Source organism: Rutilus rutilus (assembly GCF_951802725.1).
Source record: "Rutilus rutilus genome assembly, chromosome: 17".
Lineage (NCBI taxonomy): Eukaryota > Metazoa > Chordata > Actinopteri > Cypriniformes > Leuciscidae > Rutilus > Rutilus rutilus.
The window spans coordinates 6,889,109-6,904,305 of NC_140230.1; the positions used below are offsets into that span (position 1 = coordinate 6,889,109).

General features: G+C 39.7%; 1 protein-coding gene across 3 annotated transcripts in view; it reads left to right on the forward strand.

The window, feature by feature from the left end:
- The window catches only part of LOC311307010 (BAR/IMD domain-containing adapter protein 2), a 35,927-nt gene that overhangs the window by 12,946 nt on the left and 7,784 nt on the right, over window positions 1–15,197 (forward strand). For all 3 annotated transcript variants that reach the window (XR_014630251.1, XM_084435693.1, XM_084435694.1), the window contains exons 6-10: window positions 2,985–3,056; window positions 3,352–3,489; window positions 8,666–8,818; window positions 9,406–9,585; window positions 14,117–14,594. Coding sequence is in view for 2 of the 3 variants with exons in the window: in XM_084435693.1 (XP_084291819.1) it covers window positions 2,985–3,056; window positions 3,352–3,489; window positions 8,666–8,818; window positions 9,406–9,585; window positions 14,117–14,594 (1,021 nt within the window). In the remaining variant the exon portion in view is untranslated. The remainder of the gene's footprint in view (window positions 1–2,984; window positions 3,057–3,351; window positions 3,490–8,665; window positions 8,819–9,405; window positions 9,586–14,116; window positions 14,595–15,197) is intronic.

Below are 15,197 nucleotides of genomic sequence, written 5' to 3' on the forward strand. Positions count from 1 at the left end.
ATTATTTCCTCCAAATGGAGTTCCTAGAACTAAAGTCATTCCTAGTCGGCGTGTTCGCACCGCAGGAACATACGGGTACTTTAGCCAATAGTTCTAGGAACTGTGAAAAGGTTCCTCCAGTCGGAAAGCGGCTAATGCCAAGATCTCTGGAAAGAGGTTTGGTAAAGTGATATTTACGTTCCTCATGACTGAGTGAGCAGTCCGCTGGCGGTGGGGAAAGGAGTGGGGAAAGGAGTCAGAATCCGTTTCAACAGCCTTGAACACAAAGCTCTGTGGGATGCTGATCTCCTGAATCTGGAACACGCAGAGGAACGTATCTTGAAGTGAAGGTTTGCTCTCCTGAGCTTAACCTTGTTGCAAATATCTGTTTGTCTTCTGCCTCTTTGGGCCAGAGACTTGGTCAATCCATTTTTGTCTCTCTGGCATGGAGACTTGTAACGTGGTGCATCTGTTATTGTCTCGCTGGATAAGGACTCTGAATGTGTTTGTTACTGTCTCTTTCCTCACAGACTGGAGGCTCAGAACGGTGTCGTATCTGTTGCTGCCTCACAAGCTGTAGACTCAGAGCATGGAGCCTGTTTCTGTCTCACCTTTGCAGGCTGGAGACGCAGGACGGCGTATCTGTTAGGTCTCACCTGATGGGAGACTCAGAACTCTGATGATCTGTTTCTGTCTCTCCCCTTACAGGACAGACTCAGAAGAGTATATCTGTTATGTCTCGCCCGATGGGAGGCTCAGAACTAGGAGTGTCTGTTGAAAGGACACCTTTATCCCTTTCCAATGAGGATAGTGCAATTTGGCGCTTCTCCACTTTAGTGCTGTGATTGGCTGCTGACACAGTGAAACACTTTTATTTTCCCTATGGAACTCATTTGCATAAGGCACACAGTTAGAACCCTTTAAAGTTTATTTTACCGATGCATTTCTCACTTTCCATAACCACCACCAGAATACTTTTGGCAATATTCTTAACAAATAGAGTCCAAACAAGATGGGAAAAGATTGAACTGTCATGCATGCGTTCATTTGTATATTAACAGCTGAATTTGTGTAAGATGTTGCATTACAAATAGCCGTCACCGAGAAAACGTATTTATTTCTCTGAATAAGTATGAAATGGATGTGTGCAGTTTTCACCAGTTTTAAGGTTCCCAAACATAGTAATGAATGGATTTGTGTGGATCATTGTGGCCTCCTTTTGTTGCAGCCATTGCTCTTGCATCCAAAAAGTCCTTAAAACTTTTTATGGTGGTTGTCTTAAACCTTAGGGATTAGGGCAGAAACTGCCTGTGGACCAATGAGAAGTCCTGTCCTTCTCATGCTTAAGGTGTCTGTCAGTTGTGCTAGCATCCTTATCTAATGGTGTTGGACATTTGTTTGTGTTAGTCCACCAAGATCCAATCAAAATGTTGCAAACCTTTCTCCACTGTTGCAGTAAGAGAGGGGCCCGGCCATAAACTGGGCCCTGGAATGTGCAGTTCACCACAGAAACAAAGGAAAAGTAGAGCAGTGGAATGGGAAAGCGAGATCTGTATGACAGAAGAGCAAAGTCTTTGCGGAAGGGTCAACAGCTTTCATGCATGTCTTTCAAAAGAAAAGTCTCGCGCATCAGAAAAACATTTTTAATTACATTTTTTTGTTGTCGTGGCTACATACTCCGCAACCCACTTAAAAAGGTCTCCATGACCTACCAGTTGAGAAACACTGCCCTAAAGAAACTTTCAGAGAACAGTTCTTTAAAGAACCATGTTTTTCTTTGTGTGATGAACATTTTAATAATCTGAAGCACCCTCTTCCACTATAAAGAACCTTTGTGCATTGGAAATATTCCATAGATGCTAAAAGTTCTTCATGGAAACTTTAAAGGCACGCTGTGCAAGATTTGTACCTTAATATAACAGCTTCAAAGTCATTTCGATGGTAAACGAACTCGTAGTAGGGCGAATCATCCCGATCGCAAAGCAGGGGGGGGACGCCCCTCCAAATCTTGCGAGAATCGCAACTTGCTTTATGGCACATGAAGAGCATATCATCAACAGCATATGAAGCAGCCTCTATGGAAGACACTAGCACGCAGTTCAGATGTGAATCATGACCGAGTCGACGAAGAAAACGAAGAAAGCGCGGTCGGAAGAGTGCAGAGACGGCTCTGCGTGAGTGGTATTTACGACAGTAACGTTAAATACAAGTACTCCACAGTGACTCTAGGGGTCGCTGTTTGACAAAAACGAAAACTGCATAGTGTGCCTTTAATAAAGAACCTTTAGTTTTAAGAGCGTGAGATAAAACATCGGAGTGTGAAAAGGAATGATAGTCATGCAGAACAAATTTGAGAAATAAGAGAGCATTTTAAAGTGCCAATAGGAACACATTCCTAAAACCTACTGTTGATGTCTCCATTTTAGTTTAGTGCAATTTTTAGAGGCTGCAGTGAATAATCTTGGCACTAAGTGCAAATAGCAATAGATTCTATTTATACTCTGTAAAAATAGCAGTATTTTCTTTGCAATAAGTGTAAATAGCAGTTAGATGCCATTTATACAGCATAGTATACAGTGATATAGTAAATAGTGGGTAAATATAACGGTATGCAATAATAACATAGAGCGTAAAGGATTATGTTTATTAAAATTATTAAATGGATTCCGCCTTATTAGGACAATAAAGCCTGTCCTATACGTACCCCTAACCAATAAACACTTTATTATTAAACACATGTTAGACACTTTATTTATACTAAATAAATTTCCCATTTCTAATATTTTCTTAATTTTTATTGAAAATAAATGCCTTTCCGATCTGATTTGTGATGGGAAAAGGGAGTATTCCGCCATATTGCGCGTTGCAGTTTCTCCCATTCATAAGTAATAGGAGTGAACCGTCTTTCTATATCCATAGTCTTTGTAGACACTGTTAATCTAAGACCAGTGCGCTTCCATAATCACTGTATTTGACTGAATGCCACATTTTCTGTCTGTCTGCAGCTGAAGCTGTTTCATTCAGAGCTGCTGTCTCAACTGGAGCAGAAACTGGAGTTAGACATCAAATATCTCACCGTGAGTGTAAATGACTATTTAACTAAACAACATACTAAAATGACTAAATTAGGGAGCTCAAACAAATCAACACAGGGTTTTCAGACACACTTTATATTAGGTGTCTTTATCTAATACTGTATGTACTTACATAAAAAAGTTAAGTAAAAAGTACTTACTGTGTTCATGTTGTATTGCAAATGCTTTTGCTGCTTTTGAGGTGGGATAGAAAAGATTTATATGGAAATTAACTCCTCCTCCTGAACTGTCACTATTGTACCAGAAACGTAATATACTGTATGAAAACTTTTTCCAGTCAACGCTGAAGAAGTACCAGAGTGAGAGGAAGTCAAAGGTGGAGTCCATCGAGCGCTGCCAATCACAGCTCAAGAAACTGCGGAGGAAGAGTCAAGCTAGTCGCCATCCCAACAAGTATGGAGACAGAGAGATGCAGGTACCTTGCATATAATTCACTGCTTTTACGTGTATGGCACGACATATGACAATCTTGAGACTTTAATCAGTATGCATTGAGCCCAAGCTAAAAATAATTGAACTGAAACCAACTCATTGGGCCCTATTTTAACGATCTGAAACGCAAGTATCAAGCGCGAAACGCAAGTAACTTTGTGGGCGGGTCTTGGGCGCTGTTGCTATGATACCGCCTGGGATAATGACTCTTGCGCCCGACGCAAATCTAAAATGGGTTGGTCTGAAGTAGCTTCATTATTCATAGGTGTGGTTTGGGCGTAACGTGAAATAAACCAATCAGAGCGTCATCTCACATTCCCTTTAAGAGCAGGCGCGCTTGTTCTATAGCGCAGGGGTTCCCAAACTTTTTCATTCTAGGACCCACCTAGACAAGTATAATCAATCTCAAGACCCACTTGCACTGGTGCTACCAACTTTCTCAGTTGGTCGCACCAGCATGATTTGGTCGCACCTTTTTTTTTTTTTTTTGCTACATGCCATGGGATTAATCAATGCATGCTGATGGTCTTAATCTGCATACCCTAGTTTTTCACTGATGTAAAAAGACTGACAGTGACAAGACTTCATGTTAGCAAAATATTTTTAACTGTTAACTCTTAAAAAAAAAAAAAAACATGTATGTTCTTTAATGTTTGATTATAATTTTACCGTCTTCACATAGGGATGGGAAATGATAAGATTTTATCAATAATAAAAATGCCACTGACGATTCTGCTTATCGATCCGATTCTTTAACGATTCTCTTATCGATTCTTAATAGCACTGTGTGGAAAAATGTGGTCATATGCTTTTCAAAAAAAATAAAAAAAATAATAATATTTTAAAGCTTGAGTAAGCAAACTGTACTTTTATGTAATTTATGTAATAAATAGAGCCTTATTGTAAAGTGTTACTGATTAGTTATACACCGATTCAGACGTCTCCTGAGTTCACTGTTGGAAAGATCAGTTGTTTTAACCATTCATTAAAATGAATCGTTCAAATGAGTCATTAGTTCGCGAATTGGACGTGTGCGCGTTGTGTGATTATCCCAGCAGTTAGGACATGGACATCCAAGATTTGTGTCAACACAGAAAACATTTCCGACTTTTTACCACCGTGTCAATTTATTTTGATTAATATGTGCGAGGGAGAGAGAGGAAGACAGCGCCTAGTTTGGAGATGGTGAAGTCTTGTTTACTTTTTCGCCTGGCTCCGAGAGAGAGAGCGCGCGCGACCTCTCTCTCTCTGCTCGTTCTTTCAGTTAAACATGCACTGTGTGACTCTGTCACACGCGCAGCAGTTCATCTAGGCTACTCACCGATCAAATAAGACTTTGGCGGGACAAAAATTCACTTTGGCGGGCGCTAAAACTCACATAAAAGTCGTTTGGTCATTAATCGGACTGGTTTTGTTCCACTCATCGTAACAAATTTAGCTGCAGCTAAGTGCCTTTGCGCGACCCACCTTCTCTCACTGCGTGACCCACAAGTGGGTCGCGACCCACAGTTTGAAAACCACTGCTATAGCGGATTCCTATTATAACGGCGGATTTGCCAGGCGCACGACAGGAGCAGTTCAAGGCAGAGGAGACCGACGTTCTCGTCAGGGCCGTAAAACACAGAGAAGTGACGTTGGGGATGGAGAAACACACCCAAATTAACTTCGGTTAAACAGGCGTATGATAATTTGGGTAAATGTGTAAGCTAGATGTATGCCTTTATAATAAACTATCTATCTATCTATCTATCTATCTATCTATCTATCGTAATAATGTATGATTTGCAAAAATGAAAACTGCTGCTTCTGTGTAGATGAGAGAATCAAAGTGTATGCGCGTTGTGCACACGCTACATTGATTATGGCTAAGCATGCGCCCTTAAAATAGCATATGAATAACATGCGCAACGCGCCACTGACTTTAAACTAGGTTTTTTCGGTCAGTGGCGCAATTGTTTTCTAAACCTGTAAAATAGCATGAGGGAACGTTTGCGCCGGAACACGCCTCCTCTTCGCACTGAACCGCCCCGGGAAGCGCAAGTGTATTTCTTAGTTAACCGATGTGCGTCTGTGGCGGGACAAGTCCGCTGTGCGCAGGTGCAAAATAGGAATGATACATGCGTCGGTGTACAAAGTCAATTGCGCTGGGTGCAAGATAGGGCCCATTGTATGTTTATTAGCTGGACTGTGTTTGTTGGAGTAATTGGTTGTAGCAAGAGTGTGTTAATGAGTTAATGAGTGACCAATAAGGACAAATTAGGTCCAATGAATGATGATGATGAAAGGTATCATATAGGATTTGCAAATTTCTAAGGCCTCTAAGTGATCACAATGTTATCAAAACTGCTGAAAAAGCTGTTGCACACTACTACTACATGGCCTTCTGTTGTCTGATTGATAGTTTATATGTTAAAAGCCTTTATTGTAATTGTAAAACCTTCCACCTTCAGCTCATGGTTCACGTGTCTTTTTGTTGTGAAATCTAAATCAATATAACTTTTATATTGTTAGTAATATTTCAAGATGAACACTTACTGGCCTGAAGCAGCTTAGGTTTACTTGAATATATATATATTTTTTTAGAAAAATCATGTTAAACTGTGAGCATCAAATATGATCCATCAGGCTTTTGAGGAATGTTTATTTGTTCATCTCTCAATCATCATTCTATTGCATTTGCATTATATGTTTAAAACAGCAGAGCTTTGATCATAAAACTAAGCATTATAATATCATCTTACTAAGACATATTATTGGGAGATATAGAGTGACAACTAATATTTTTTTGCATTTTATATAAGTATTTGATATACTGATCAAAAAAAGACCTCATTGATTTACATTTATTTAGATTAGAACTACAAAAATGGCGGATGTGTGTGAGACCAACGATAAAATACAGAAGCCCTGAAAGTGGTTTGATTTATTCATAATCAATATCTAACCTGATGAAATAATATTCCTTTCATGTTATCAATGTTATAATACATCTGCAACAACATTGTGAACTTTAATAAGATATAGCACAATAGCAAAACAGATACGTTTGGCTACTATTAAATGCATCATAATTTAAAGTGCCCCTGTGGTGAAAATCAAGTTTTTGTGGTGTTTTTAATATGCTTTAAGACAAACCATGTGTAAATTCATAAGTCGACACCATTGCTGAGTATTTTCTCCTTAAAACTGCAGTGAACCAAAGACAGTCTCAAAAACACGCTTTGAAATCGCTGGTGTTTCTGACGTCACAAACTACCTTGTAACCAATCAGATCAACGTGTGATCGTCAACGAGTGGATCTCTGAGCTGGAGTGAGTGAGTGGAGGCGGGGCTCATTTGCATATTCATAGAACCGCGTATACTAAATGAGGCAAGGGTGTAGAGTTACATTCAAGCTATTTTAAGGAATGAAGAATTTTTTTTCAAAGAAAAATGTTTAAATATGTAATTTTGGTGATCAAAGATGAGTTTTATGGGATAAAATTATTGACTACAGGGGGACTTTAAATAACATTATCATAGTTCTCTGCATACTTGTTTTCTCTCCAATACTGTGGGAAGAATTGTTTTAGTAGTATAAACTGAATTAATTATAGAGCGTGTATGTGAGGATTCTAACTGTGACAGAATGATTGACAGGCCGGTTTATGGTGACAGACATAACTATGCAACAGAGCGTAATTATGATGTGGTATGTTGTCCCACAGTTTGCCTCGTGTGCTATACACCCAAAATTATTTACTTTTTCTTCACAAAAACAGTAGGCCTACATACTTTTAGGGTGTAGTATAAGTAAGTTCCTGCTTTATGGTTTTCTTGTCACACGACAACAAAATGCATATTCCTGCAAGTTGTTAGTAACACCCTGATATTTGATTTGGCATGCAAATTTTTTTTTTCTTTTTTTTTTTATAGTAATAATATTTTGTAATGTGCCTCAACTTTAAAGCAGTTAATTTGATCCCACTTGGTCACAATCACCTTCCAGCGAAGCTCTTAAGCCACATTCACTTCAGAGTGATTGGCACTGCAATAAATGAACAGTAAGTCACTTTTGATTAAAGCGCCTGCTAAAGAACTGAGTAATTGTGTTGTTTGCCAGTTCTTTGACTTGCTGTGTTCATTACTGAAGGCTTAGTGTAGAATGTCATGTACTGCCAGTCATTTGTAGTTTGTGTGACTCATAATGACCAATTGAGCTCAGTGAGGGCCGTTTGTGCGAGCCAGTGTCCTACATATTAAAGCTGATTTGTGAGTGGAAGACTTTTTATCCGTGTGTGAACAAGTGTTTGTTTATTTGAGCATGTGTATCCTCCAGCACGTGTTTTTTCAGGAGTGGGTCTATCTTTGTTTGTGTAGGCCTAAGCTATGCTATCAGAAGCATTACTCCAAGCGTGATTTTGGATCAGAAAGAAGAACGAGTCATTTAGTTTAAGATTAAGCAGATATCCGGAACAACTGATTTGGGGCCAGAAAAACACCAACAATGGGACAGAGAAAAAACAAAGGAACGAGAGAGGGGGAATGATGAAGTAAAACAGGACCACAGTTTGAAAGATGAGGAAAGGAAAGGAAAATTCAGAGATATTGTTAAAATGAACATGTCACTTAAAAGAACGTTTAGAACAACATGATGGTGACAGCGTTTTCATTTTTGGGTGAACTGGTCCTTTAAAACAGGGTTTTCCAAAAAAACGGGGGTTGATGAAAGCAAATATTTAATTATATAGGTGGATGGGACAGGAGTGTGTGTGTGTATGTGTGTGTGGGTTAAATACAATGCTTTATATCAAAGTTATCATGTACAATAATTAATGTTCAATTTCAATAGTACATTGAGTTTAATTTATCCACATATAAGTCATGTTTAACGTGATAGATTCTTCACGTCAATTAATAAATACATAATCTGCTTTAAATTCTTGTGTGCCCTTATGGTCTGGTGGTAGACTTTGTTAAGCTTGTCAGAGGCTCTTGGTTCTAGTCCACCCTCGTATTAGTTTTTTTTCTTCTCATTTAAAAATCAAAGATGTTCATCAATGTAAATCTTTGCTTTAAGGATTCTGAACTTTAGTTGTTTGCCTTAGATGCCAGTATTGGTGTACATTTGTCATATTCTATGTAAAGATGAATGAATTAAAAGTCTCTCTCTGTAACAGTATGTGGAGCTGATGAGTCGCCGGCAGGGAGAGTTGGACTCTTTAGTTGCCGTTGGTTACCGCTCTGCTCTGACAGAAGAAAGGCGGCGCTATTGCTTTCTGGTGGACCGTCAATGTTCAGTCACCAAGATCCTCGTCAACTACCACTGCAAGGTAACACTACAGATATGAGCTCACAATGAAGCTTTGACCAACTAACTCAGGCTGTAGAGGACTAGCAAACATAACAAGTTCACTGGAAAAACAAGTCTCTACCTAATTTTTGTTTTTTTACTCCAAAAACATAATAAAAATAAACATAATCTAAAAATCTATACATGTAATTCACTTCCCGTTTAGTTTAGTTTCCTGCTAAAATGAACACTAGAGTCAGTAAAACACCAACAACTTTAATGTCTTTTCACACAAATAATGATAATGAGGCAGGTTATCTTATTTTTGTGCAGTTCCTTACACGTTACTATTTTATGACCTCAAAACTCTTAAAGTGCATTTATAAACTAATGCAATTTGATGTTTGCATATGTTTGGCTTTTCAGTCATAGTAAACTTACTCACCTGGTACAGCAGTGCACTTGTGATGCAAAGTCCCATTAAACGTGATAAAAAAAAGAACCAAACTAAAAAGTCATAACTGCTTTAGCAAATGTGTTTTTATCTTAACTTTAAAACAAGAAACAAGAGTGTAGTTATGAAAATTTGCGGTGTATATAGCATTTGACAGAAATGTTGTTTGATAGGTGAGAGAGCTGTTGTCTCAGAAGCTGGCATCATGGCAACAGTCATGTGCCCAGCCAACCAAACTACCAGAACGAGCCCTGAACCTGTTGCGTCACACTGCCCCCCAGAGCTCTGGAGGAGCTGGACTGGCGGAGGTCCTGCGGAACGCGAAACTGGGAATCTCTCAACCTGGAGAACAAGTGAGGGACAAATACTCCCACATTACAGGGGCTTAATTGTCATAAAAATGTCACAATGATTAAAAAAATGTAAACGTAATGGTCTTAAAAACAGGATTAATTTACTTTATGTAAAAAATGTTTTCCTACCTTTTGATTTTAGGTGAAATAACAAGGACATTTCTCAATTTTTCTGATATTCTCTATGATGAAAAAAATTTAATATTAAGTGTTTCTACATTTTTGAATATAGGATCATAATGTCATATTTTGATGATTTATCCTGTGATTAGGCATAAAATCATTGGACAAGATTCGATCCCAGCATTTTTTTTTCTCCTGATGATAGGTGATACAAAATCTCAGCCGATGTTGAGAACCCATGTGCAGTTTAGAAATCAAATACAAATAAACAAAACCAAAAATTTAAACTTGACTTGAGCAGACTTGACATAGACCTGACAACACTTTATCAACAGCATGTTACATGAACAAAGCTAGACAAGAGACATTGGGCTGACACCATCTTCTTCAGAACTTGTTGACTTCTTCCTGGATTTTTTATGGATAGCCTTCAAACTCAAAACTTTCTTGATCCCCTCTTTTTCCAGTACATCCCATTAGAGAGTTTGGACTTGTGTATTCCTCCATCCTCATGAACTCTCACTTTAAGTTTCTTCTGAGGACTGAGTCTTTCTTTTTCTTAGCCAAACCTCTAGTTAGTACTGCAGAGAATGCTTTACCTCTGGAGTTTGTTAATACTTTCTCTTGCAGAAGTTGCAAGCTCAGCAGCTGACTGTATTGGCCAATCCTCCATTGGCCACTTCAAGAACACTGGCCCTCTCTGCCATGCAGAATCTTCTTTTAGGCCTTCTGGACTACCTCCCCTTGTATCCGCAATGTTTTAAGCTACGTGGGATCAACCACCAGTCTTTAACATGCGTAGTTCTCTGGATCTCTCTAATTCTATTTGCAATACAAAGCTCCAAACAAGTTTGTCTGTCCACCAGATGAAACCATTGGTCAATTGGTCAATGTATTTTCTAAGCCTGGCTGCATAAACTGCACCACACATTTCAGCCATGACCTCTTTAAGAAGGTTTTGTCCCACTCTCATTTTCTTTTTCCACTTGGAAAAATTATTGATGTCATGATGTAAAGTTTATCCTCTTCCATCAGATACCCAACTCTAAGAGCCTTGTTGTCTTTATCCCTCAAATGGTTCGGAAGTTTCAGGATTCTGTCTTCTACTGTTGACTCTACTGGCTCACCATCACCAGGCTTCCAACTTTGTTCTGACCGATCCCAGTGCTTCAAGAAAAACCCTTCAGCTTAGGATCTCCTTAGCACCTTTGGTTATTTTTTCCAGATTTTTCTGATTATTGTGGGAAGTTAGAATATCATCTACGTATCTATCCTCTCCAATAACTTTGCACTCCTCAAGAAGATGAAAGAACTTTGTCAGTTTTGCAGTTTCCTGCTAACTGTGCAATGCACCCAATGTTAACTCTGGTGATTGCATATTCTCCTATTCACTCTGAAAGTCTCTCCACAGAAACCTATGTAAATGCATTTCTCTCTCCTCTAGCCTTACAGAGTTATACATCTTCCTGATATCTCCTAGGACAGCATAAACTCCTCTCCTAAACCTTAGAAGGACAGCTCTGATCGGATTAAGAACATCTGGGCCCTTCAGAAGAAGATCATTCATACTCACTCCTTAAATTTCTGACTGCTGTTCCATACCATACACACTGGAGTAGGAAGTAGGAGTAGGAGTAGGAATTTCTTTCAGCATTATGTTCAGTAATAAACAAACTGTTTCTTGAAACAACTCTATTATTTTGTACTTTTAACTGCTTTACTCTGCTCTCAAAGTCCTTCTTCTCTGTTGAAGGAATCCATTGCTCCCAGCTGGATAGAGTTTTGACTCTATTCCACCCCTCACATATTGCAGAATAGAGGTATTGCAGAGGACCTTAGCACGGTTCCAGGTTCATTGCAAACTGCCTCTTCTCACAGCGGCCTCATCAGTTATCCAGCCAGGATAACTTTGTCTGTTCCAACACTGGTTGATAGCCAGACATCTTTCACCGATTCACAATCATCGCACACTGGTTCGGGTCATAACCAGCTGTGTTGCCTCTCTGAGACTCTGGAGGGGGGATACATTTCTTCAAAGAGGTGTACCAATTGAGCCGCCTCCAGAACGCAGGGAGGTAGTAACCACTGACACTTCCCCCAGTTGGACATGGCAACACCATGGTATACGGGGCAGTTGGCACCCACAGTTGGGGGCATCTCATATCAACCTCCTGTGGGCAGTACTCTTCACCCTGAGACATTTCAGGCAGGAACTCTCAGGGGGACAGATTCTGGTAAGGATAGACAATACCACAGTGGTATTTTTAAACAACCACCAGTTAGGCACAAGGTCCCTACCCTGTATCCATTTGACAAAAGTGGTTCTATTGTGGGCAAACAAGCACTTCCTGTTAGTCAGAGCACACATTCCAAGTTGCTGCAACAGTGTGGACTAACTTTCCCATACGGGGCCGAAGAATGGAGGATTTATGGAACAGCAGCCTCTTTGCCCGTTGTGGTTCTCGGTGCAAGAGGAAAAAGGTTCGCTAGGCCAGGATGCTCTGGCCACGAATGACCAGACCTCCTTCTCTATGCCTTTCCCTCCATTACGCTCCTCTGGTCCGGCCTGAGATGGGTACAGGAGAAGCATCTCAGATTTATTCTAGTGGCCCCCTGTTGGCCAGTGATACCTTGGTTCAGCCTCCTATTAACTCTCACAACCTGTCCACCTCAGCCACTGCCAGTTCGGAAAGATCTGCTGTCACAGATGGACGGGGCACTGTGGCATCCTTCTCCAGACAGGTTGAAACTGTGTGTCTGGCCCATGAGCAGATGGAGCAAGCAGATATTAGAAATCTTTTCATGAACACTGCTTTCTTTTTAGCTATAACATCAACCAGAAGGGTCAGCGAGTTACATGCTTTCTCAGTCTGCAGTGTCTTAGGTGGGGGCCAGAGAGCAATTAGGTTACACTTTGGCCGGACCCAGCTTTCCAGCCCAAGGTATTGTCAGCTCAGTTCACAAATCAGCCTATTCAGCTGGCGGCATTTAGGAAGGAGGACAAGGCTTTCCAAGCTGCCCTATGTCCAGTTTGTGCATTGAGGCAGTATGTGGTAAGGACTGCCTCATGTTGTACCACGGACCAGCTATTCGTCTGTTTTGGGCCCGGTAGAAGAGGTGCACCCTTGTCGATACAAAGACTCGCTCACTGGGTGGTGGACACTATTGTTGAGGCATATCGTTCGACAGGCAGTACAATGGTTGCTCGTTCGATTCGGGTGGTGGCCCCTTCTTGGGCAGTATTGCGTGCTGTGCCCCTTTCGGAGATTTTGTAGGCTTAATGTGGCTCCTATTCCTTTGATTAGCTCCAATGTGCTGCCAGATAGCGTTTAAGCTATCATATCCTGTGACATCCATGTGACTTGGCTGTATTGATCTTCCATCATGTACTGACCATCTCCGGAGGTCTGGAACAGTGAAATAGAAAGGTGGTTACTGGAGGAACCGTGGTTATATGAATGGTGGAAGACCGCCAGAATCTCTGGTCACTTGGATTAAAAATAACTAGGAGATCGACCATGACGTAGTTAGAACTGATATCGCTTCCGACACGTCATTGGTTAAAGTCACGTGTGACTGAATTAATACGAGATTTCTTGATGTGATGAGCGAGACACAACTCCTTCCACCATGTACTGACAGTCTCTGGTGGTCTTCCATCAAAGAACCACGATTACGCCAGTAACCAGCGTATTACAAAGTCACATTTTAAATAACATTAGCTGGCAGGAAAAAAAAGAAAGGAAAAAAAACTTTTTTGTTTTTAGTTAGTTCCAAAAGGTTTATGTATAATTCAATCTCATTTATCAAATGTAAAAACTTGGTTTGCAGAGTGCCCACTTCTTTTTATGTATATGGTATTTTCCTAATACAATAAATAATTGTATAATATATTGTTCTTTACTTTTCAAAATGTAATTCTGAAAATAATCAAATCTAATACACTGATTCCTATCATACATCATACCATAATTCCCTTATATAAGTTTATAAATCCTTCCAAAATAATCTTGAGTAAATATAATAATTAAACAAATGCACCATTGTATCTTTTTCCAGTCCGCAATACATATTACCCTATGTATATTACATTTACAAAACATGCTTTAATTGGAAAAATCCTATGTAGTATTTTTAGGACACTCCTATTAATTTTGTTATTTAACTAAATTTGTTTAGAATTTTCCATGCTTTCTTACAGATATTACTAAATAAATAAATAAATAAATAATGCAAGAAAAAGATCAGAACAAAGAGCATTTATTTTAACCTTATTGCTACATTGGTGATTTAAAACATCAACATTTTCAATATAAATATTCCCACACAAATCATCAATCCACTGAATTCCCCTGTAATTAATCAAGATATAGTACTAATGATGCTTCATGTCCCTCTCCTCTCTCAGAGGCTGTCTATTCAGGAAGTCCCACCTCTCTTGAACGGGGACAGCAGCAGCCGTTCTCAGCAACAGCAGCGGTCGTCCCAGTCTGACGTTCTCTCCCAGTCTCTCATTGGCCTTTCACTCAGCAACACGTCTCAGCAGAATGGAAATGCACACTCCAGTTCTTCCACTAGCCTTACCCCCTCCCAGCCAGCAGTGAGCGTGGCCGGGTTACAGTCTTCTCTCTCGGTTAGCCACACCTCCACATCCTCCCACGGTTCCCTGCAGGGCCTGACTCCACCCCTAACGGCCCCCCACAGCCCTCCGCTCCCCCACAGCGCCCCTATGTCCCGCGCACTCACACCTGTCCTGTCCACAGCCCATCACGCAGTGTCCAGCTCTCCCACTGCTCTTAATGTGCTGAAGGGGCCAGAGCTCTACGCCACATCCACACTGCCACTGCCGAGGAGACAGACGAGCGACGCTCGGACGGGATTCTTGGGTGCGTCTGATTTTGTTTTTGCCATTTTTGAGTCATTTATGTCCGGGTCATATTTCAGCCGAAAAATCAAAAGATAAAAATAAGAAGCTATATTTTTACTTTAGGGAATGAAATCTGTTTGAGGAGCATTCAAATATTTTCTTGACACCTAACCCTCCCTGGTTACTGTAACATGAACAGTAATATAAATAATCAGGATATTTTTAATAATTTAAAAATGATAAATAACTACAGCAAAAAGTGCCATAATGATTTTTTACAGATGTACAGTACCAGTCAAAAGTTTGGAAACATTACTATTTTTAATGCTTTTGCAAGAAGTCTCTTATGCTCATCAAGCCTGCAGTTAAAAAAAAAAAAAAAAAAAAAAAAAAACAGTAATATTATGAAATATTATTACAATTTAAAATAATGGTTCTCTTTTTTAATATACTTTAAAATGTAATTTATTTTTGTGATGCAAAGCTGAATTTTCATCAGCAAGTACTCCAGTCTTTGGTGTCTTATGATCCTTCAGAAATCATTCTAATATGATAATTTGATACTCAGTTATTATCAATGATGGAAACAGTTGTGCTGTTTAATATATTTTTTTGGAATACT